The following is a 23,999-nucleotide window of genomic DNA, read 5'->3' on the forward strand; positions in this document are numbered from 1 at the left end:
TAAAGTTCTTAATTTTAATGTTTTGGCTTTAATCTTTTTACTATGTTTGATAATTGTTACTGTATTTTTTGCTCTTTTTATACTGACATACTTTCTTTTAACAGAGGGCTTCTCACTCGAACAAGTCTTCCAAAACATGTCGTTGATCATATTGTTTATGGCACTGTTATCCAGGAGGTTAAGACAAGTAATGTTGCACGTGAGGTAAGGTAGTCTATGTGGCAATCCTTCCCATGTCACTTCTGCCCTAAATTGTTCTCATCATACACACTAAGCAAATACAGTTGTGCTTGAAAGTTTGTGAACCCTTTAGAATTTTCTATATTTCTGCATAAATATGACCTAAACATCATCAGATTTTTACTCAAGTCCTAAAAGTAGATAAAGAGAAATCAGTTAAACAAATGAGACAAAAATATTACACTTGGTCATTTATTTATTGAGGAAAATGATTGAAAATTACATATTTGTGAGTGGCAAAAGTATGTGAACCTTTGCTTTCAGTATCTGGTGTGACCACCCTTGCAGCAATAACTGCAACTAAACGTTTCCGGTAACTGTTGATCAGTCCTGCACACCGGCTTGGAGGAATTTTAGCCCATTCCTCCGTACAGAACAGCTTCAACTTTGGGATGTTGGTGGGTTTCCTCACATTAACTGCTCACTTCAGGTCCTTCCACAACATTTCGATTGGATTAAGGTCAGGACTTTGACATGGCCATTCCAAAACATTAACTTTTTTCTTCTTTAACCATTCTTTGGTAGAACGACTTGTGTGCTTAGGGTCGTTGTCTTGCTACATGACCCACCTTCTCTTGAGATTCAGTTCACGGACAGATGTCCTGACATTTTCCTTTAGAATTCTCTGATATAATTCAGAATTCATTGTTCCATCAATGAAGGCAAGCCATCCTGGCCCAGATGCAGCAAAACAGGCCCAAACCATGATACTACCACCACCTTGTTTCACAGATGGGATAAGGTTCTTATGCTGGAATGCAGTGTTTTCCTTTCCCCAAACATAACACTTTTCATTTAAACCAAAAAGTTCTATTTTGGTCTCATCCGTCCACAAACCATTCTTCCAATAGCCTTCTGGTTTGTCCACGTGATCTTTAGCAAACTGCAGATGAGCAGCAATGTTTTTTTTTTTTTGGAGAGCAGTGGCTTTCTCCTTGCAACCCTGCCATGCACACCATTGTTGTTCAGTGTTCTCCTGATGGTGGACTCATGAACATGAACATTAGCCAATGTGAGAGAGGCCTTCAGTTGCTTAGAAGTTACCCTGGGGACCTTTGTGACCTCGCCGACTACTACAACAACTCTTTTTCTGAGGTTCTCAGAAATCTCCTTTGTTTGTGCCATGATACACTTCCACAAACGTGTTGTGAAGAGCAGACTTTGATAGATCCCTGTTTTTTAAATAACACAGGGTGCCCACTCACACCTGATTGTCATCCCATTGATTGAAAACACCTGAAACTAACTGCTAATCCTAGAGGTTCACATACTTTTGCCACTCACAAATATGTAACATTCGATCATTTTCCTCAATAAATAAATGACCAAGTATAATATTTTTGTCTCGTTTGTATAACTGGTTTCTCTTTATCTACTTTTAGGACTTGAATGAAAATCTGATGATGTTTTAGGTCATATTTATGCAGAAAAATAGAAAATTCTAAAGGGTTCACAAACTTTCAAGCACAACTGTACATCTTGTGATGGTTCTGGCCACATCTTCAGTTGTGTTTCTGGTCTTTCAACATTATCCAATTTCCTCCATGTACCCATCTGAGGTTGATCAGACCTCAGCTTATGAACAGACAGCAAGAAAGCTACTTCAGCCCCATGGCTCTACTCTTTTGAACCACAACCATCTGTAGGCTTTCTCAACCACTACAGTGGTATTGCAGATGACTTATTTCCACTGATGCCCAATGACCCAAGGGTTCTGGGAAAGCGTGGGCCAGCAAATCTCCTGCATCCTGCCTTTACTGGCTCTTTGTTCTCCAACTGCTCTGTCTGCAATCACTGACAAATCCCTCATATTTAGTGAGCTTTTTCTCGAAAACCTTATCCATATTATCCTCCCATATGACTTTCATCTCCAGCAGAACAACTTGTTTGGTTATTGGCTTAAAAGATGAGGACAATATCTTGCCTTAAGTTAGTGACTGGTACAGTGTATGCTTGGGTGACCTCAACTGCTTCCCCATGTCCACCAATGTCTGCCAGTTCCTCACAGAGATCAAGATTCCTGCAAATCTCTTACCTGTGGGCTATCAGCTTTTCACCAAATGACAATTGCCTGTTTTGCAGGATAAACCTGTTTGCTCCACTTAATCCCCTCACTGATGACTTCTGTCAAAACCTGATTGTAGTAGCTTCTCTCTCCTGATGCTTCGGAGCAACTTCTCATAATATGATCCAAGGCTCCACGTTTGGAGCATATTGGGCAAGCTGGCGTCTCTACTTTGCCCCAATGTGTGGAGGTTAGACATACTGTGGAACACATTGTAGATTACCTGGATGAGGAATTAAATCCTTTGAGGCTCAGCCTTCCGCATCTTTCCCCACATCAACATCCTCTCCACAGCTCTGTCCTATCATTTTCCATGCATTCTGTTGTTTTATTGCCAACGTTTGGTAGGATTGTTCTTACTCTATTGCTGCCCTCGCTTCTTCCTAGAGTAGGCACACTACCCCTTCCCTTTTTAACTGTCAGTTTGAGAGGTTGGAAATAAAAATACTTTCAATAATAATATTGTTCCTGAGGTTAAAAAGCATTTTTGGTTGTTTCAGAAAGCTGTTCATCTCTTTTTGTTTTGTTTATACTGTGTAGAATATTAGTGATTACTGTCCCTATAAGGTTTTAAAAAAAGCATTGTATACTTTTAATATTTCATTCAATATAGTAAAATGTGATTGTTGTAATATGCAATTCATAATTTTGCAAAGAGGATATTTGTACTGAAAATTATTTAGGTTAAGTCTCCCTGAATCATTTTTTTTCTTTAACATCAGTCTTTTCTACCTCACAGTTTTCCTTCTAATTCAGACAGATTTTTTCAATTATCTGCTATATAGAAGCATTCTCTGCAGTAGGTTGTTGCTTCCACTATGTTGCATTTTGTTAAGTTTTGACAATGTTATACTTGTGCCAATGCTAATTCTTTGATGGGCACGGAAAACCCTTTCTCAGACATTACAGGATTGCCCATAAAAGTTACTATGACTCTCGTGAGATATTGTGCTAGGAATTGCCAAAGTGTAAAGTTGATTGACATACTTTACATCTGTGGTGAGACATACTGTGTGGATCTGAGAATTCTCAACAAAAAGGAAAACTTCCTTCTTGTTGGGGAAGAAGTTTTACAACATGGGACCATGTTGTTAATGCTATCATGGTTTTACAATCTCAGGAAATTAATGTACTTCAGCTTCATTTAAAACATTTATTTTCATTGCATATTTTCCTATAAGGCATGTAGCTCAAAGAACTTTACAATATGTCAGAGGCAAAAAATCCAAAGAAAAAGAGAAGCAACAAATCTGAAATAAATTAGTATTTTAATGAATAAATGAAATACCTCAAATAGTAAATTGGAAAAAAGTACATATACACTTTTATACTGTATATGTATACAAGTGATAGACTGAGTCCTTAAATATGGATTTGTTTGTAAGTCTCTAATGAATATAATGATAAATCTGATACTATGGTCAGATGGCAAAAGTGGACATAAAAAAGTAAATACTCCATCTGACAAGATGCTGGAGAAAAAAAAAATCCTTCATGGGTTCCAAAGCCAAAAGACTGTCCAGCTCCACTGAGCATTGTACCCAATTTACTGGTAGGTGTGCTTAAGTAGTTACTATTAGTTTTAAGGTTCGTCTTGGAATATTTGATGCGTTTGGTCTTGTTGACAGTTGGGGCATCTACATTCATTTAGCATCACAGGCAGCTTCACAGTACTTTGATCAGAGGGTGGTGGCATTTCCAGAGAAAAGTAAATGGAAAAGTAAAGGTTAATAATGGTTTCATATCCACGAAGTGTATATATGCATTTAAAAATCAGAATCTATTAAAAGTGGAGCTTAAATAAAGTTATGGAGAAGCCAAATTAAAAAGTGGTTTTTAAGAGTTTTTAAAGTTTGTTTCATGGTTTTAGCCTGGCATATCACTCTCCGTAAATTGTTCACTTATTTTATGCTTAGCCATTAAAGTAATGAGCATGTTAGTGTTCAAGGATGTAAGATTGCAAAAAATATAAGGTGACAGGCACTCCAAAGTGTAAGATGGTGAAAGCTCATTGAGAGCTTTATATATCAGTAATAGTATTTCCAAATTGATTCTAAAGTGCACAGGTAACCAGTGTAACATGCTAAAACTGGGAAGATATGCTCAGATTTTCTTTTACTTGTTAAAATTCTTGCTGCTGCATTCTGAATTAACTGCAGCTGATCAATATATTTTTCATTTAGTCCGGTAATGAGATGTCAAGCAAAATGACACCTTTTTTTGGCTAACTAAAAAGATTACAAGATGCAAGCTTTTGAGACAACTCGGGCCCCTTCTTCATTCAAGATGTGATGAGTTTGATTTCTCATTACATCCATAATGGATAACACGATACAACACCGTAGTACTTCAGTTAGTCCTGTTAAGAATGCATTATAGTAATCTAGTCGGCTATTAAGTCTACTTAAAAAATCCGCTTAAACTCTTGTCATGCTTGGGAGCTAGATCCACTAACCATTATTACCAGCTACTGAAACACATTATTGTGTTGAATCCAGTGTAGTTTCTATGAAAGACTTGACCTTACAATATACTTACAGTAGCTCTGTTATGTATTAGTAATGGGGTAGTCTAAGTTACACAAAGTCCACTCTACTAGACAAGAGTGAATTGTCATTTATTTAAGCAACATTCTTCAGATCTAAAATACCAGAGTAAAACTGCTGGCTAAACATTGACATAGATCTATGAGACTAGGCATCAACCAATTTCAAAACACGGTAATTATTGGAGAATAATGAAACAGTCTTCAATGACTAAATAGCTCAATGTGTATCAGCACAAGGACATCAGAAAAGGGGTAGCAGCAGCAAGGTATACTTATGAGTGATTATATTCAATGGTTAGTTCTTATGGGCACAGTGGTCAAAATAAGCTGATTTTTGCAAATTTCAGTCTAGGAAACAACTAGGCATTATAGTCTGGAATCACTTATTGTTATCTGGTACTGTTATGGTGCACAAACCATTCATGTATGTCAAAGTGCATTTAGAATGCAGCTGTACAGAGTGTAGAAGTAACAAATTATTAGACTATTCAACAGATATGATTTGGTCAGATATCTTGTCTCTCATCTCTACAGAGGCATGGATACCAACTTACTGCACAATCCTATAGGACTAACCTTGTGTTGGTGGATATTCCTAGTTTATAGAAAGATGTCTCTCTCTTTTTTGGAATTTCGTCAGTTCTCTAGTTTGGAGGGAAGCTAGGATTACTTCATGTTAGAGTGCAGGTGCTTAAAAAAATATTTAGCCTCTTATAATGCTTGCATGAAAATGGTTCCAACTCCATCCAGGTATGAAGAAGCTGCATTCCTTGACCCAGGAAATACTTGATATGTGTAGAATAGGTGACTCCCTTTGACTTATTAGTTTGAGTATTCCCACAGTTGTTTGATCTCTGTCTCTCATATATTCACTGTCTTGCCTGCTTTTATACCCTGCTTCATTTTCTCAACCGGAGAACCTTCCATCTGGATTCTGAGTGCATTTATGCTGTTGATCATTCTGTGTTGCGTAATTCTGCGCAAAGTTGGAACTGGAATTGATTGCAGGCTGTAGAGTTTCTCATTATTATTCAATCATGCTTGAAACTAATCAAAGCTCAAAATTTCAATATAAATGTTTTCATTTCTTTCCGTAGTTGGGTTTTATTACACGTTATTTGGGTTTCACTGTTATTCTATGGGCTGTGCTGTATAGGTCAAGATGTGTTTTATTTGGCCATTCAAAAGTATTTAGATTTAGAGGAATGATGAAGTTTAAGAGTTAAATGCAAGATCATTCACCATTAACTGTCTCATTCTTTCATCAGGCTGCATTGGGAGCAGGGTTTTCAGATAAAATTCCTGCCCACACTGTTACTATGGCATGTATTTCTTCAAATCAGGCAATGACTACAGGTGTGTACATTGTTTAGTATAAACCCATTAAAATCTTTTTTACAGTTACAAGTGTTAGCAAGCTACATGTTAATTTGTACATTAAAAGTTAATTTGCTTTCATAATGAAGTAGCATGGCAGCATTTAAACTGCTTTTAAAGCCCATAATCTTTGCCTTTCTATATCTACAGAATAGATTAATGAGCTTAAAAATCGAGCATTTACATATACTGTATTTACTAATAATTGTTTTTCTGTGCAGCTTTTGGTCTGATTGCTTCTGGTCACTGTGATGCTATAGTAGCAGGTGGTGTTGAATTCATGTCTGATGTTCCTATTCGTCACAGTCGAAAGATGAGAAAAACACTTTTATCTCTAAATAAGGCAAAAACACTGGCTCAAAGATTATCTCTTCTCGGAAAAATACGGCCAAACTTTTTTGCCCCTGAGGTATGTTGAATGTAACTAATTTTTTTTTGTATTATTAAATCTGTAACTGGAATTACTCATTGGCAAAGTTGTAGTTTTTTTAAAAGTAGTGTTACAGTAACAAAAATAATCTGCAATATTTATTTTTTCTTTAATAGTTACGCATACATAATTTTTTTTTTTTTTTTTAATATGAATTTGCTAACAAGATCTTGCCCTGCTGTCCATTATTGCTTTAGCTACATACTTATTATCAAGCTATAATTGCTGCTGTTTTAGTTCTGGGGGCTTATTTAAATCTGCTTTATTGGCCAATGTTCCAAGACTTCTCTTGTTTCATGTTTTTGACCTTTTGTTAGATTTTTTGATAACACTTTTTACTTGTTCTAGTTCATAAAGTTTTTCATTTACACACTTGATGGAGACCTCATTGCTAGTAAATACCCCTGCCAAACACAACAGCAATATGTATCATTTATATATTGTAGATACCACATGGGCTGGACACAACCTTAATATAGTTCAGTTATTGAAAATGCATAATATATTGGGTAGTGTATGTAAGCACAGAATTTTCTGGTCAATATTAGTCCTGTTAAAGGTGCAAGTACACCGTTCCCTTTTGCTCACATTTGAATATTCCAAATTAAACTATTCCTATGAAAAATGGCTCGAGTACAGTTGGTGCCTTAATATTAGCCGAGTCTATAAATTGGTTGGTGTTAAGGATACTTGCTCAAAAATACTGATTAATTTAAATCTGTTGCCTCAGTCATTATTTAATGGAGGATTTTAATTGTTTGTTTACATAGTTTTAAAAAGATTAAATTGTGTATTAGAATTATTGATTATCAAGTTTTCTGATCAATACTTCCATTGCCAAATGACCTTTACATACTTTTTTTTTACTTGTGCTAATAATTTCAAGCACAGCAAGATAGTGCAGTGGTTAGCACTGCAGCTTCACAGATCAGTAGTCCTGAGTTTGAATCTCATACATGGTCATTGTCCTTCTGAAGTTTGCATATTCTTCCCAGGTGTGTAAGTGTTTTTGCATGGCACTTTTTGTTTTTTCTTCTATAACCACAAAGACTTGTGTGTTGGTGAATTGGTGATTCCAAAGTGGCCCTGTTCTGTGTATGTTTTTCCAAATTTTGAGACTGGAGGGGTCAGAGCTTATCAGGTATAATTCCGCACAACACAGAAATGAGCCTTGGGTTGTGTGCCAGTCCATCCATTTGAGAAGTTCAGCAGAAAAAGATGCCTATGAATGCATGACTTCTGGGTTCAGGCTGCCACTGTTGTTAGACTCGCTGACAGCTTCTTCTTTTTTTTTTTTTTTTGTTCTTTATTTCACCTTATACAATTTCTTGTAGTAGGAATTTGTTAGTTTTCGCATACCCCTTGGGGTCAAAGCGCAGGGTTAGCCATTGTACAGTGCCCCTGGAGCAATTACAGGTTAAGGGTCTTGCTCAAGGGCCTTGCTCAAGGGCCTAGCAGAGTAGGATCTCTTTTTGGCAGTGACGGGGATTCAAACCGGCAACCTTCTGGATACCAGCACAGATCCCTTAGCCTCAGAGCCACCACTCCACTCATTCTTAGCCTTTGAAATCTACCTGCATGCTTATTGTTTCAGATTCACTGTAATTAGAATTACTTAAATTCCTCTTTGTTCCGAAATCTGAAATAAATTCCCCCAATTTTCAAAATCTAAAGTAAATTACATTTGAATAGATTTTTCTTATAGTAACTTAAAATAAATGGTAATTCTAAAATGTTGCTATTTGATAATACTATGTAAAATAACAATTGAGTGACCAAATTTGCACCTTCACAGTATTTGTTATATTATAGAAAGTGTTCAGTTGTGATTTCTTAATTGCCTACCATCAAAAAATGGCATTTTTTAAGTGTATTGTCAATGTATTTTGTTCTGCTGCTTTAATAAAATGCTTTTTTTATACCAGCATTTACAGTATTCTGTTAAATTGATACAAAGTGGTGTACGTGAAGTTAATACTGTTTTTACTAGTATTTTATTTGCTCATTTGTTTAGCTATTTTTTTCATACATTTAGTATATTTTTAAACCTGAATGCAGGGTATAATTTCATTAAGGTAATTATATGTGCATTCATTTCCTTACCTTGCAAAAGCTCCCAGCAGTTGCTGAGTTTTCTACAAATGAGACAATGGGACATTCAGCGGATAGATTAGCTGCTGCGTTTGGAGTTTCTCGCCTGGAACAAGATGAATTTGCTTTACGGTCTCACACCCTTGCTAAGAAGGCACAAGAACAAGGCTTTCTTACTGATGTCATTAGTTTCAAGGTGCCAGGTAATTAGATACTCTCTCAATCAAATTAATTCGTGCATTTCGTTTATTTTGATGTCTTTCAGGGTCCAGGGATTTAACACCTGGTAACCGAAATTATCAATCAGATTTGCATACATGCATTGGTAATTTTAAGAGACTTGATTACTTACAAGAGAAGCCACTTAAATTGAACACTGTGTGCTATTTATCTATTTACTAAAAATGCTTTGTTATTATGATAGAGAAGACAATGTCAGTGTAAAGGTTGTGTTTTCCATAGCAATGGTTTAACGTGCAGGGTGTTCAAAGCTGAAATCCTACTCTTGTCTAAAATTTTAGCTGATGTTTCAGAGGTTTTTAATTTTAGAATCCTTTGTCTAACTAAGTCTGTGTCTTTTAAAAATTGATAGTGCTAGTGTTGACTTTTTAATTATGGCACCAGAACATTCAATATGCATTCCTATATCTTAAAAGGGTACACATTAGTGCTAGAGATGTTAAGTGATGTTCAATTAACATGGTATGAAAATTTAATGAATACAATGAGCTGGCAGTGTGGTGTAGTAGTTAAGGCTTTGAACCTCAGGCTTTGAGTTTGTGGGTTTAAATATAGCTGTTGACACTGTGTGATCCTGAGGAAGTCCCTTCATGTGCCTGTGCTCCAATTGGAAACACAACTGATTTTATTTCTTTTGAATCTCAGATGTTGTAAGTTACCTTGGATAAAGGCATAATCCAAATATAAGTAAGCATATAGTAAATGTAATATTTCTGCAATTAATATAGATTGTCTTTCAGAAATGTAATTGCCTTGCTACATTGCAACATCTAATGTACTCTGATACATGTTTGTTTATATAGACACATGAAGTACACGGTCTTTGTTGATTCCTGGAAGTCTCAACAAGCACAGCATGGAAAAGGAATTCACCTTTTTTACATTGATCAAGTGCATTCTAAATTAATAAATTCTTTGGCATGCAAGTCTATTTGTAGTGGGAACAACATATTATATTCACTTTACCTGTTTCTGATGCCTTGTTCCCCTTGAAAATTTATGCCCCGGGAATTAAGTAATTATAGGATGTCACTTTAAGGGAAGAAAAGATTCAATCTGTTTCATGTTTAAAATGTAAAAAAGTTATCATAACTGTAACAACTTTAACCACCAAACAATGCAAAAAATATAGAAGCAAGCAACAAAATAAGTAATTCACACAAAATAATAATCATAATTACTGTATAATCTTCTTTATTGAGCTTTGACAATAAATAAAATTTCAACAATAAATAGAAAAAAAATAAAAGTACAAATAGAACCTTGTTCTCAGTTTTATCATGATGTGTGCACTATTATAATATGACTAAATAAAATTATTTTCAGTTTTGGAATAATCTCCCACAATTTCCTTCTTTTATATCCTGTCCTTTCTAATGTAATCTGCCATTCAGTGAACTGAATTACGATTCAGTGTACTGTGAGTATCTTGTCTGCAGTTCAGCACAACAAACTGATCCTCTAGTGAACTGGTTCAGTGCACTGTACTGTGTATCAATTGTCTGTGGTTCATTCCTCAGTTCAGTACATGAACTGATTCTTTCGGTGAACTTGTTCAGCAGTTCTTTCCTCGGTTCGGTACACTGATTCTTTTGGTAAACTAAGTTGAGTAGTTTGTGCCTCAGTTCAGTGAATTTGTTCACTGCACTGCACTGCACTGTGAATCTCTTGTCTGCAGATCAGCAGGGGGGCATACTGGTTCATTCCATCAGTCTGTATACTAAGACGGTCTTAGTCACTCAGTCAGAGTGAACTGATCATTGGGAGGTGATTGATGTCATCTACCAAGTCAGTCATTGATAGGCTATTTCCCAAAGACAGCATCCATTTAAGTGATGTTAAGAAGATAGCTCCTGACAGTGGCAGAATGCTATATAAAATGTAGCATGCATTGTACATGCCTTGAAGATTCGTTCTTTAATGTCAGTGAAATAGTATGTTTGTTCAGAGACCAAGACAAGTACAAATGAACTAGCTAATTCATTCACTGCACATTACTACCTTACACCTTGGGGAGATGGACATGATTCGGCTCTGAACTGGTAAGAACGCTCCATTATAACTTGAAAGGCAAGCACACCGATTGTTCCATTTTACCTGTAATCTGGATTTAACTGTGGAATACCCATGTGGGTTGGATCATTAAGACAAACATGGGGATAAGGTTACTTGTTAAAAAAAGGAAAGTTTTTATATTGGGGTAAAAATTTGTATATGTTTAACATATATATGTATTTGTTAATTATTTTAATGTTCTGTCTATAAGTTGGTTTATGTTTTTCCCCTTTCTTTTCCTTTGTTTTCTCTGCAAGAGTACAGTTCCATTATTGAGGTGGTTATTTAGTTTTTATTCCAATTTTATTATTTGTTTACTTGTTCAGTTTACCTCATTTATAATATTTTAAGGGAAAATATGTACATAGTTTAAAGTTTCATAATATATGCAGTGTTTGTTTCATTAGGTTAATTTTGTCTGGGTGGTTATTTTCTCTGTTTACAAAAGTCACCATCAGAAAAGGGAATTAAATTAGGGCTAAGGTTCTGAACCTATTCAAATTAAAATCTTACTATGGGTAGGGGGCTGTTATTTGCGTCACGAACCTCTCATTGTAATTAGAGGAACTTTCTACATATCTGTAGTTAATGAGAAGCTAAATAGTTAATTTTGCAAGAGTTTTAACATTTACTTATAAACAAAAAGCATGACAAACAGAATCCTTACATCTGTTATTCTGAAATGCTTGAAATAAGCCACTTCAGAAGCCTACTAGTTAGTAATTGAATTTTGAAAGTTTGACCTGCCTGCAAGCTAGAAGTCAATTTAAAATTCTGATCTGCAATTAGAAATACTCATTTGAGCCATTGCTATGCAAAAAGTTCTGCGTTCTCACCATCAAAAATAAAATCTCAGTCTAAATTATTTCTTGATACATGCCAAATAGGAGTCTTTTGTGGAGGCTATAATGGAAGTGAAAAATTTTGTAGTCCTTCATGCTAAACTATCTGTCTGCTGGGTGGTTAATTCAGTGTCTAGTCTAAACCTAATAATGCTTCTTTACTAACAATGTGCAAATTCCCAATGCTGAAAATGGTGTGAGGAATGGCGGTACTTTGCATTACAGGTCACACAAAAAGTAGCCAGGCAGTGAATCAATGCCATAAATAATGATACTGTTAGAACAGGTGCTGTGTCACCATAATCCTGCCATTTTAGACATACAGTGCCCTCCATAATTTTGGAATAAAGATACATTTTCCTTGATTTACTCCTCTGTTCCACAATTTAAAATTACAAATCAAACAATTCAGACATGATTAAAATGCAGACTTCAATTTAAGGGTATTGGCCTACATTTTGATCACACAATGTAGAAATTTCAATACCTTTTTATACATGGTCCCCTCATTTCAGTGCACAATAATGCTTGTGACATAGCAGTGGTAGGTGTATTAAAGTAGTCATATTTATTGCTTTGTTGCATATTGTTAGGAAACACAAGAGCTCAGGAAGTTATTATCTTTATGCATGATGTCCTAGAACATGCTACATTTGGTGAGTCATGTGATATGCCTTTTTATTTTCATTTTTTGGATTGCCTTCTATTAATAGGAAGGATCACATTCTCTTTTGTAGTAGGTTTCTTTAAGTAATGCTATACTGAAAATAATCTGACCCATCCTAGCACCCACAGCAAATATAACAAGATAAAGTTCAACACTAAAAAAGGTGATTACATTTGGTTTGATTTTTTTAAGCATACAATCTTATATACAAACAACCGAAGGATATGTTTATTTTTACTTTGTCAATATATTTTCAATAATTGTGTGTACCTTTCAGGACAGCAGGAGACATTGTCTCAGACATGGTCAACATAGGGATTAGATTGACCATTTATAAGTGAGGATAAAATTCCATGGGGTTTCTCATTCATTTTATACTTCTAAAATTGTGCTTAACAGTATTCAAATTAGACACTTTCATTTAACTTTTCTGCTTTTTTAACAAACCCTAGCCAGAAGGACTTGGATACCATTTGCTTCCTTATTAAAGTTGACCTCTGCAGGTCAATATTAAATACTTTTATTTCATCAGTAAAGATGTATCTCTGTTCTTTCATTAATAATAGAGAAAAATTACTTACAAGGCAAATTTTACAAGTACAAGTCCTTTCTGCATCTTGATCCCTAGTAAATCCATAGGTGGCTATGAAGCCATTATACTGTAGTTTGCCTATGACTCTCAATTCTCTTGGTTAGCTACTTTTAGGTCCTGTGTGTTGGGGAGAAAAATCATCTGCTGCTGGCTTCAGTTAAAATATTATTTCTGTAGTACAGTAGATTTCTAAAAGGTAATATGTTAGCGTGTGTGTGTGAGTTCATTAAGCATTTGTAATTAAAGGCCAAAATACCATAATAGTTATTGATTAACCTCATTCTGTGTCATTTTTATAGCTTATTTATTTTTGTTTATTTTGTTATTTATTATTATTATTTGTATTGTTGAAACATGCTTAAATAAATTGAGTAATGTCTGTAATTCAGACTTGTTGCAGATGTAGACTGTAATATACTGTCAGTGCGTTTAAGAAGTATTACTTTTTTGTGTTTTCATAATTGTTTAGGAAGAAACACAGTTACCAAGGATAATGGCATTAGACCAAGCTCAGTGGAACAGATGGGAAAACTGAAGCCTGCTTTTATCAAACCACATGGAACAGTTACTGCGGCAAATTCTTCTTTTTTGGTAAGGGAAAGAAAAGTTGCTAAACATAGATTCACATTACTGATGTGGTGCATTGTTGTGCAGTATTGCTACCAAAATTGACTGGATACTGAGGATAAAATTATAACATTATTATGATAGTCAATGTCTCATACTACTGGATCATGTAAAAGCTAAATACATTGTTCTTTCCCTTATTTTTAGTTAAATACAAATGAAGTATCTATATGTTAATGCTGGAATGTCTAATAGTTTAACTATCACAGCATAAGTACACACACATTCTAATTTATTATTACCCTACTCATTTTAAAGATTTATTCTTTTTTGGGGGAAAGCTTAAATTTCGTGTTTTGTTCATAAGCAAGGATCAGTTTTGTGTATTAACATGGATTATCTTCTAGGTTGCCAAACCTCAAAAAGTTTGCTACCTTCTTTAACATCCATAAGTATTGTTCCGGTGTAAAAGGGTCAGTCCTTCATGCTAAGAAGATACTGGCTTTAAACAAAATATAAAAGTTGCCCTTCAATGTTACGGATGATGACGTGCTGTAGTCTCAATGGAAGCATTAATTAATGCTTCCTGCTTGCTGTTGGCTTTGGCTGATGTTAACATGGGTCTATAATTGTATGTTAAGCAGGAATGTGCAGTTTAATACTTCGGTTATATTTAAACATTAATTAATGGAAATTCAATGTAACAAAACAAAAAAAAAAAGTTTGCCCAATATGTTGCAAACTAATTTTCCCACTGCACTTAATGGTGAGACGCATTTATTCTACTGACAGAAACATTGTAGAGAATACATTGCAATATAAAATGTACTGTAAATAGTATTTATTGTGTCTACATTGATAAAACCTTTATATAGGCCATGTGTAGTTCACACTTGTTAAATGTATAAAAATATTTAAACTGGTGCTTCACTGCCAGTAATGTTAGATTACATATGTTTTAGGGTTATCAAAGTAAAAACATTTTAATGCATGCATTAATTTCAAAGGTATAATTTGTTATTTTCCTTAATTGCATTTAGCTCGTGTAGTTCAACACCCCTTACTATCTAAGCCTATGGCTTTTAAATTTGGGGCAATAACCCAGGCAAGGTTAACATTATTAGAAAAGCAAAAAAAAAAGTTCTAATTTAAAGATTGTCTTTACATTGACTTGTTTTTAAATTAACATGTAGGTAATTGAAAAAGCTCTTCATTTATTATAGTAAAGTAATTGTATATCAAAGTAGTTACACTTGAGAGCAGTGGTCTTCAGCCTGTGCAGTACACAAACAGCTGTGTGGTCATTTCCAAGGAAACAAAAAAAAGGTAAGTCTTAAAAGGACAGTTATTTACACAACGGCCAAGCTCGAGTTTCCAAGCTGCAGTTCAATTCCACCACTCGGTGCCATAGTGGTACGGCACTAAAACTGGTAAATTTCTCTCAGGTGAGTGCTGTATTTCTCACCCCCATCATCTTCATGAGCAGTCTTCACACCATGTCTCCCTTTGTCTCTTCGGTGAGGTTCTCCAACATTAAAAGATTTTTATTATTGATGAACTTGTATTTTGTACAATCATTTTTATAACAGTTTTAGAAATTGGCAGACTAAGGCATAATATACAATGAAGGACATAAATTTTAACAGTTGGTATTAATAAAAGACGTGTATTTAAAATGTCATTTTAAGTATTAGATTAGATATACTTTATTTGTACTTAAGGGGAAATTAAACCTTAAACCAGGAGAAGGAAAAAAGTGTGTGTATGTGTAGTAAGCAGTGTTTTTATCTTCAGTCCTTAACACTTTGATCATGTTTAAAGTAACACCCATATGTATCCTTGGTATTAGCATACATAAATTTACAGAAAAATAATTTTTTTATTATAATTGTACCATGATTTGCTTTGAATGTTATGGGTAGAACTTTCTGCCTTAAACGTGTGAAAACCTGATAACAGTGGCCTTTGGCTAGCTCCTTCATTAATAGTTCACACAATATTTAGAAACAATTTAGCTGAAATGAAAGTCGAGCTTTTTTTTTTTTTTCCTTTTATGGTAAGAAAATCATTACGGTATTTTCATAAATTAACTTGTTCATTTCTTGATGCCCATCTTCAATGTAGAATGGTCTATAGTAAGTGATTGTTTTAGATATTTTAAGTTTTACCAAATTTATATACTATGCTTAATGATACCGAAGACATGGTATATGTAATATATTCACTTTTATAGCTATTGAATATATATGTAAAATATTACAATGCTGTAGCACTGACTTTACTTTTGATCAATAATCTCATCTGTGGGACCAATTAACTGCACTATGAATGGTCTCGTAGTAAATTCATAAACCATTTCACCTCATGGAAAAATGGTCTTTTGAATATAGATAATATTGGATATGAGCATTAAAGCAAAAAGAACTGCAGCTCTTCCCTAAAGGCCCATACGTTTTTTACATTTCAGCATTCATTATGTATGTATATTATTCATTTTCAAAATATTCTGTTTTGTATTCTAGTGTTTTATTTTAAAACCTTCATTATCATCGTAGAACCTTTGTTTCACGAACAAGTAGGATTTTGTTTACAATTGAATATGCCCTTTTTCCTCATTGCATGATTTTTTTATTTTTTTTTTTTTGCTTCTAATTCCAGACTGATGGTGCATCAGCAGTTCTTATCATGTCGGAGGAAAAAGCAGTTGCAATGGGATATAAGCCAAAAGCATATTTAAGGTACGAAATTTAATCAAATATTTGCAGCTAATTGCTATAAGTGACATTTTAGCCAAATGTCATGAATTACTAAATTCAAAATGCATTCAGTAAATTCAAAATGTACTCGATCAATATGATATAGATAGAGAGAATTACAATATATGAAACTTAATTTAGTTTTGAAAATGTTTTTTTAAAAAAAAAAAAGGATTTACATCAACTGTTTAACTCCCCCCACAGGGATTTTGTATATGTGTCTCAGGATCCAAAAGACCAGCTTCTTTTGGGGTAAGTTTTAAATTACAGGAAATGGAACAATTACTTTTTAATATGCAGCATCTCGCAAAAGTATTCAGATCAGTTCTCTTATTTTACTGTATAACAGTTGCTATACTCAAATTTTGAAATTAAAATATCAGAGAACAGAAAAGCAATTTGTGTTCTTTATCTAACATTGTATATAAATAACATTTCCATTTTTTCTTGCTTAAGATTTTTGCTGACATAAAACAATGTCAAATTAAAAGAATAAATGAGTTTCTGTGTTGGATTTGGTAATCAGTAAAATATGCAAACTAGTGGAGAGTCTAAATACTTTTACAAGGTACTTCATATATTAAATTTCAGTTTGTATGTTCAAAAAAAGCATGGTTACTAAAACTCCTTCCATCCAATCCTATCCCCCACCGACTCAGCTGAAGTCAGTCACAAAGTTCTTCTGGCTCAAGTCTGTTTATCTGGGTGTAAGGTGCCTTGAATTGTATACAGTGATCCCTCGCTATATCGCGCTTCATCTTTCGCGGCTTCACTCCATCGCGGATTTTAAATGTAAGCTATATGTGAATATATATCGCGGATTTTTCACTGCTTCTCGGATGTCTGCGGTCTACAGTATGTGTGCTTCCTCAGTTGATTTGCCCATTTGAATTCAAACAAGGGACGCATTTGAATTCAAACAAGGGACGCTATTGGCGGATGGCTGAGAAGCTACCCAATCAGAGCCTTCGGTTAAGTTCCTGTGTGCTGCTGATTGGCTCAGCGACGGAGTGCTGCATTAACCAGGAAGTCTAATCTCACTCATTCAGCATTAACGCACGTTACTGCTACTGCTGCAGGAGCCGTGTCCAAGCGCCAACAGAAGATGCAAATGATTGCAGAAAAGGTAAAAGTTTTGGATATGTTGAAGGAAGGGAACAGCTACACCGCTGCAGGACACCATTACAGCATCAATGAATCCACGATTCTTTTTATTTAAAAAGGAGGAAAAGCATATAAGATCTATGGCCGCAGTGTCCTTTAACCAGGGTGCAAAACGAGTTGCAAGTGGACGTGATAAGGCAGTAGCCTGGATGGAATCTGCTTTAGGGATTTGGATTGAAGAGTGATGGAAGAAGTACAACGGCGGTGCTAAACAGTCGCCTGAAGAGGCTCCTTTAGAAGAGCTGTAACGCTATCCTTTGTAGTGCAGTAAAATTAAACTCATCGTTATCGGACAAGTCGTCGTGTCATTGTTGGTGAGTAACCATAATTAATTATTTACATACAGTACTTATTACATGTACATAGTTTAGTGTCACTGTACACACATTTTACTGTATACAATTTTTCTTGCATTGTACGTATTTATTGCTGGTGGCCTGTCTGTCGTAATGGCTGTAACATATGTGATATCGGAGATGCTCGATATCTTTAAAATAATATTTAGGTTTTACTGTATGTAAACTGTGTTATACATACATAATTTCAACAAATCTTACCTAATATCTAAGAGAATACAAAGGGTTTATGCTGTATAATTGTGCGTGAAATGTTTATAATAGTGTGGGAGAGTTTATAAGGGCTTAAAATATATAAAAATAACCATATAAACATATGGTTTCTACTTCGCGGATTTTCTTATTTCGCAGGTGGCTCTGGAACGCAACCCCCGCGATGGAGGAGGGATTACTGTATTATAAATAATATAGGGAATGCATACATTTCATGTATGTTCCATGTCTACAACAATCAGGGTAAATGTTGGATGACAGGAAATGTGAGGCAAGAAATGCTGAACACATAACTAAAACAGAAACCTATTCCATGTTATAGTAATAATGATGTGAAGTGTATAATGTGTGAAGACTTTAGTCCAAATATTAAATAAACGTGCACTTTTATTCAAGAATATAATCAAAGAAAAAAAAATCATTCAATTTACATGTTGCTGTCAGTGAGTTAAAAACCTGACAGAGTCTCATGTCTTCTTGGATGGTGCAGAAGTAAGAACTGCTGCACTACATCCAAAAGGTTGCTGGTTTGAGTTCGGGTGTTCCTCATTTTGAGTAGTGAGTTGCTATTATTATTACTTTAATAAAAACATTCATTTGATTTGAGTCTGTAACACCCAGTGTAAATTTTTTTCTACCTGTAAAGGATATTGCTGAAGGGATATAAGCAGACATACAATGCTGGTGAATCATGTCATGTATCTTGTTCTCACTTAAATTTTTTGTTATTCAGCATTGTTCTTCAATAAAATGCACACTTGTTTTGTTATACTGTTGCAAATGTGTTTATTTTATATACCACTAACCACTTGAATGACATCAGTTCTGTCTCTGCCTCTCTCGTGCATGCACACACACATCCATGCATGAAGATGTTGTCATTTGAACAAATTTTTTTCTCCCCAATCTTGCCTGTACTCTGCGTTATGATGCATGGTACTGAGAATGCAGACAGGATTCTTCTTTTTGGGTGCATTCACAAGGCACCGCCAGATTTTAACACTAGCATGGAGAATTGCTCGCATACTAAAAAGTGATTTTAGCTGCAGGTGGAAGTTTCCGTCCCATTTTATTTATGGTGCCAAGCAGAGTTGTGTTGTGGTACAGCAGTCTGTTAGCCAGCAAAAATGATGTGAAGAAATTGTTTTTACGGTTCTGCCTTTGTCCAGAAATGGCTCCATAAGCTTTATGACCACAGTCTCGGAAAGTCTTTCTCCTGTGAAACTATTGGGATCTTTTTCTAAATAAGGAGTGGCATTGCACATGTACTTTGTCTCCAAATCTGCCGCAATCCAAAACTTTGTGCCAAATTTGTCAGGCTTGGTTGAGATGTATCGCAAGTAACAACAACGGACCTTGGTTGGAAACAGTTGCTCATCAACACTAATATGTTGCCCTGGGTTGTAACTCACAACACAGTTCTCAACAAAACGTTGCAGGATGTCCTAGATTGCAGCAAATATGTCATTTTTTCACATGTTCTGCATGGGTGTCTTTGTTGTCAAAGCGCAAATGCCGCATGATACTCTGATAATGGTCACAGGGCAACAGTATCTTTGTTTGCCAGTACAACAAATAGTTATGAGCAGGCCACAACCACAGCACCAACCGTGGTCATTGCTGCTCATGTGAAAAGAATAGAGATAAACGTCATCAACTTAGCGGGAGAGGCAAGTTTGTTGTTCCAGATGAATGTCACTGACAGAATAAAACTGAATAATAGATTAAAATAAAAAAAATACTCATTTTTACAGACTCAAATCAAATGTATGTTTTTATTATATTATAGTAATAATAATAACAACTCACTACTCAAAACGAGGAATACCCAGAATTGAAGCCATAACTTTTTTTCATGAGACAGTCGTTCTCACCTCTGCACCAGCCAAGCAGACATGTTGGCTTTCTGTCTATTGATATTTGGGCTTGGGTGTTTACTCATTGACAGCAGCATGTAAATTGAATGATTTCTTTTTCTTTGGTTATATTCTTCAATAAAAGCGCACTTGTTTTGTTATACCTTTTGTGAAAGTGTTTATTTGATATTTGGACTTCAGTCTTCACACATAATTCACTTCACATCATTATTATTATAACATGGAAAAAGTTTGTTTTAGTTATGTGTTCAACATTTCTTGCCTCTCATTTCCTGTCATCCAACATTTACCCAGATCTTAGTAGACATGGAACACACATCAGATGCATGCATTCCGATAAACGATCCGTTATTTACCCTATAGAATTCCAGGTACCTCACACCCAAATAAAAAGACGAGCTGGGAGAACTTCAGCTTTGTCAGTGGGGGGATGGCATAGCAGACTGCTTGCTGATTGATACATTTGCAAAACAAAGACGCTGATAAAGAGGTGCTAAGGAATTTAAGGTGGCCCGACATTACAACTTTTTTCGTAGGCTTCAGGGATTCTAGTCTTAAACACTATCTCAGAGTATTCACATTAAAATATGGATTTATGTGGCATTTGTATTTATTATTAAAATATTTTATTATAATTATACAAAAATTGTACTACTTTATTCTTAGCCCAACCTATGCTACTCCTAAAGTTCTGGAAAAGAGTGGTCTGACTTTGGAAGACATTGATGCTTTTGAGTTTCATGAAGCTTTTGCAGTAAGTTGTTTGTTTTTTCTTTTTTAGGGGATGCATAAAAGTCAACTTACATATTATTATTATTATCAGCCAATATCTGGGTAAAAAAATGTTTCTATGTATGTAAGATGTCACTGAAACTGGTATATGTCCGTGCCCGCTAGTAGTTCATAGCCGGACGGCTCTCAAGTTGCCCCAAAACGCAGATAAAGCACAAAGTACTTTAAAACAAAACAGTCATAAATGTTTATTGTAGGAAGAGTCATAATCCAGAATTTGTTGGTGAGAATAAGAACAAGAAAAATGTGCCTTCAACAGGTAAACAATCCATTAAAAAATATGCAGCAGTCAAGCAAAAACAAAATAGTTGTATACAAAAAAGGGCAAAGTCAATTAATAACTAAAGGCAAGGGCTATTAAAATGCAGATAGCCCAAAGCTACCAAAAAAAAAGAATAGAAAGAAAAAAAAAAGGTCTGATAATTGATACAATGGCCGTGTAGCAGCCAAAAGCTATCTCTCACCCCAGTGCTGAAGCTCTCCTAAAATCTAGGAGGCATCCTGGATTAACAAGGATGAAAAACGTACCTTTTAAAACAGCCAACAGCACAAAAGAAAAACTTTGCAGTGTGCACAACAGCGACACCTATCCTCACCAGTGACCGCCAAATTAATGGCACACTCGCCTAAAGGAGGGGATCCATCCCCTTATCATCATGTTACTCCTACACATGAACTAATTTTCATACATTTCACGCATTCACTGAGATTAGTTCTAAACCCTTAAACAACAAAAAAAAAAAAATCTAAATCCATGAACAACTTAATTAAAACTCCTACCACCCCAGTGCTGCTACTGCTCCTCTCCGCCTCTTTCGAAATCAGCTGCTTGGCGGCTTTTAGCAGCATAAAGGGAGTAAGTAGACACGCGCATGCAGGATGAAAAGTGCCCATAACAGCTGCAAGTCCACTAAAGAAGAAGACTCTGCCAATCTGGTAACTGAAGGCATTTTATGAAATTTGATTCTTGTTTGAATTATGCTTTAACATTAAGTGTTTCGTGAGGATTCATTTAAAGTTACTTTTATTTTTCAGGTTAGATTACTAATATTGAAAATGTAATTATAAGAAAAAATGATACTTAATATTGGATTTTTTTTATATATATATACACAGGGTCAGATCTTGGCTAACATGAAAGCCATGGAGTCAGACTGGTTTGCACAGACCTATGTAGGCAAAAAATCAAAGGTAAAGTGTGCATTGTGGGCTTAACCTTCAACGTAGTGTGTGTGTTTTTTTGTTTTTTTTTTGTTTTGTTTTTATAATATGTATATACTAAACATGTACAATATATTTAGATTTCTATTTATCATCATTAAAAGTGTGATTAGATTATCTGATATTGTTTATTTTGCTGAAAATATGCTTGTTTGAAATTATAGAATGGTCTACTCAATTAAAAATGCAAAATAAAAGTTTTTTGAACAAGTGATTAACTGCAAGGAAGTTTTAAATGTTTATTTAGGGGGTATTAAGCTCAGGTATTCTGCTACAAGAAAAGGTGCAACTTTTAAATAAGCATTTGTACATATAGATCATTTCAGATATGCCAGAAGGAGCGTGACTAGATTTCTGTATTTTATTTTAGTTTAAATATTGAATTCAAATTGGCAATCGAATTTCCTTTAGTTTTTTCTACTATGTTGCCGTCCTGTTTAGCAGAATGTAATTTTAAAGGATTAAATAGTTTTCTCTCATCTCTTTGAAAGTCAAATTCCCCATACTTTAAATTCTTCTTGAAAGTTTATTATTCAGTTGAGCAAGATGGACAGTGGACGGGAATAATCCATTAAATGTCATTTTTAGCAGAATGTGCTGATCTGTGCCTTGTTTATAAATGTGTAGAATTGTGCCTGAAGGAGCATGCTTTCAAATAGAGCCTTAACTATGGACAACATTGGCATTGTGGTTAATTTGTATGTTCAGAGGCATTGTCTTAATTAAATCTGACTTTAGTTTGCAAGAAGCATCTAGGGAAATCATCTACTTCTGTGTTGTTCTGATTTATGTTCCTGTTCTATATGCTGCAGTTTATTTGAACAGTAATGAAAAATAATCTAACATTCTATTTTACCAAAATCAGTTTGGGAATGTACTCAAATAAACATTAGATGTCACTTCTGTTTGTCTTTAATAGAAAAGAGATCTTGCTTTTTACATATGTTCTGAGCTGAAATTAAGAACAGTAGTTTTGTGCATATATAGGAAATATTAAAGTTATCCTGTTTAACCTATAATACCTTTAATTATTATCTCTTTTTCTAAGAAAAAGAGACTGTTATTTGTGGTTCATTGATCAACAAGTATTTTGAATTGTCTAAGCAGAAAATGGTGTGAACTACTTAAATGAAACAAAAGATATGGTTCTTAATTCTTGATATATTGTAAAAAATTACATTAAGTTTGTTTATTTTGTCCTTGTTCACTAAAAGTATATCTTTTCAGATTGGGGCACCCCCAATGGAGAAGTTTAATACTTGGGGAGGTTCATTGTCTCTGGGCCATCCATTTGCTGCCACTGGATGTCGTTTAGTAACAACAGCTGCGCACAGACTGCAGAAGGAAGGAGGACAGTATGCTTTAGTAGCAGCCTGTGCTGCAGGTGGACAGGTAATGGCAGCGTCATTACATTCTCATGAAACGCTTTCTAAAAATGTTAAAAGTTCCACTAACTAAACTGAACAATCAAGATTTAGCATATCAAGAAATTTTTATGTAATTAATCACCAAGACCTTGCTTAATTTGTGACCTGATAAACACTAAAAAAAATGTAATTCATTGCAAGTGTTAATGCTTACGTATTCTGTAGTAGTCTAAACAGGATCAGTAACAGACAGTAGGATTTGAATTTATCATGCTGCAAGTAATATCCAGTTTAAATGTCTGATAGAAGTTTGCAATCCTTTTCAAGATAGAATGGTTTACAGTGAAAAACAATGGTAAAATTATGTGAAATAAAGGCCCCTTATGTTCTGCAGTCTCCTTAGCGTTATGTGTACCCAAAGGAAGATGAGGCAGAAATTTAGAATTTTTTTTCAACAAGAAAAAATTTTATTACATGTAACAGAAATATGTAAATACCAAAATGTCAACATAAATACAGAAAGAAAGATATATCTAGTG

The 23,999-nt window shown here is 34.7% G+C and overlaps 1 protein-coding gene across 1 annotated transcript in view; it reads left to right on the top strand.

Moving 5' to 3' along the window:
- Positions 1-23,999, top strand: part of hadhb (hydroxyacyl-CoA dehydrogenase trifunctional multienzyme complex subunit beta) — a 43,560-nt gene that overhangs the window by 13,161 nt on the left and 6,400 nt on the right. Inside the window, exons 6-15 of the mRNA XM_028797443.2 lie at positions 105-204; positions 6,122-6,209; positions 6,452-6,639; positions 8,774-8,954; positions 13,617-13,738; positions 16,373-16,452; positions 16,675-16,722; positions 20,747-20,834; positions 21,989-22,063; positions 23,321-23,485. Of these exons, the coding sequence (XP_028653276.1) occupies positions 105-204; positions 6,122-6,209; positions 6,452-6,639; positions 8,774-8,954; positions 13,617-13,738; positions 16,373-16,452; positions 16,675-16,722; positions 20,747-20,834; positions 21,989-22,063; positions 23,321-23,485 (1,135 nt within the window). The remainder of the gene's footprint in view (positions 1-104; positions 205-6,121; positions 6,210-6,451; positions 6,640-8,773; positions 8,955-13,616; positions 13,739-16,372; positions 16,453-16,674; positions 16,723-20,746; positions 20,835-21,988; positions 22,064-23,320; positions 23,486-23,999) is intronic.

This window comes from Erpetoichthys calabaricus, chromosome 3, assembly GCF_900747795.2.
Source record: "Erpetoichthys calabaricus chromosome 3, fErpCal1.3, whole genome shotgun sequence".
Classification (NCBI taxonomy): Eukaryota; Metazoa; Chordata; class Cladistia; order Polypteriformes; family Polypteridae; genus Erpetoichthys; species Erpetoichthys calabaricus.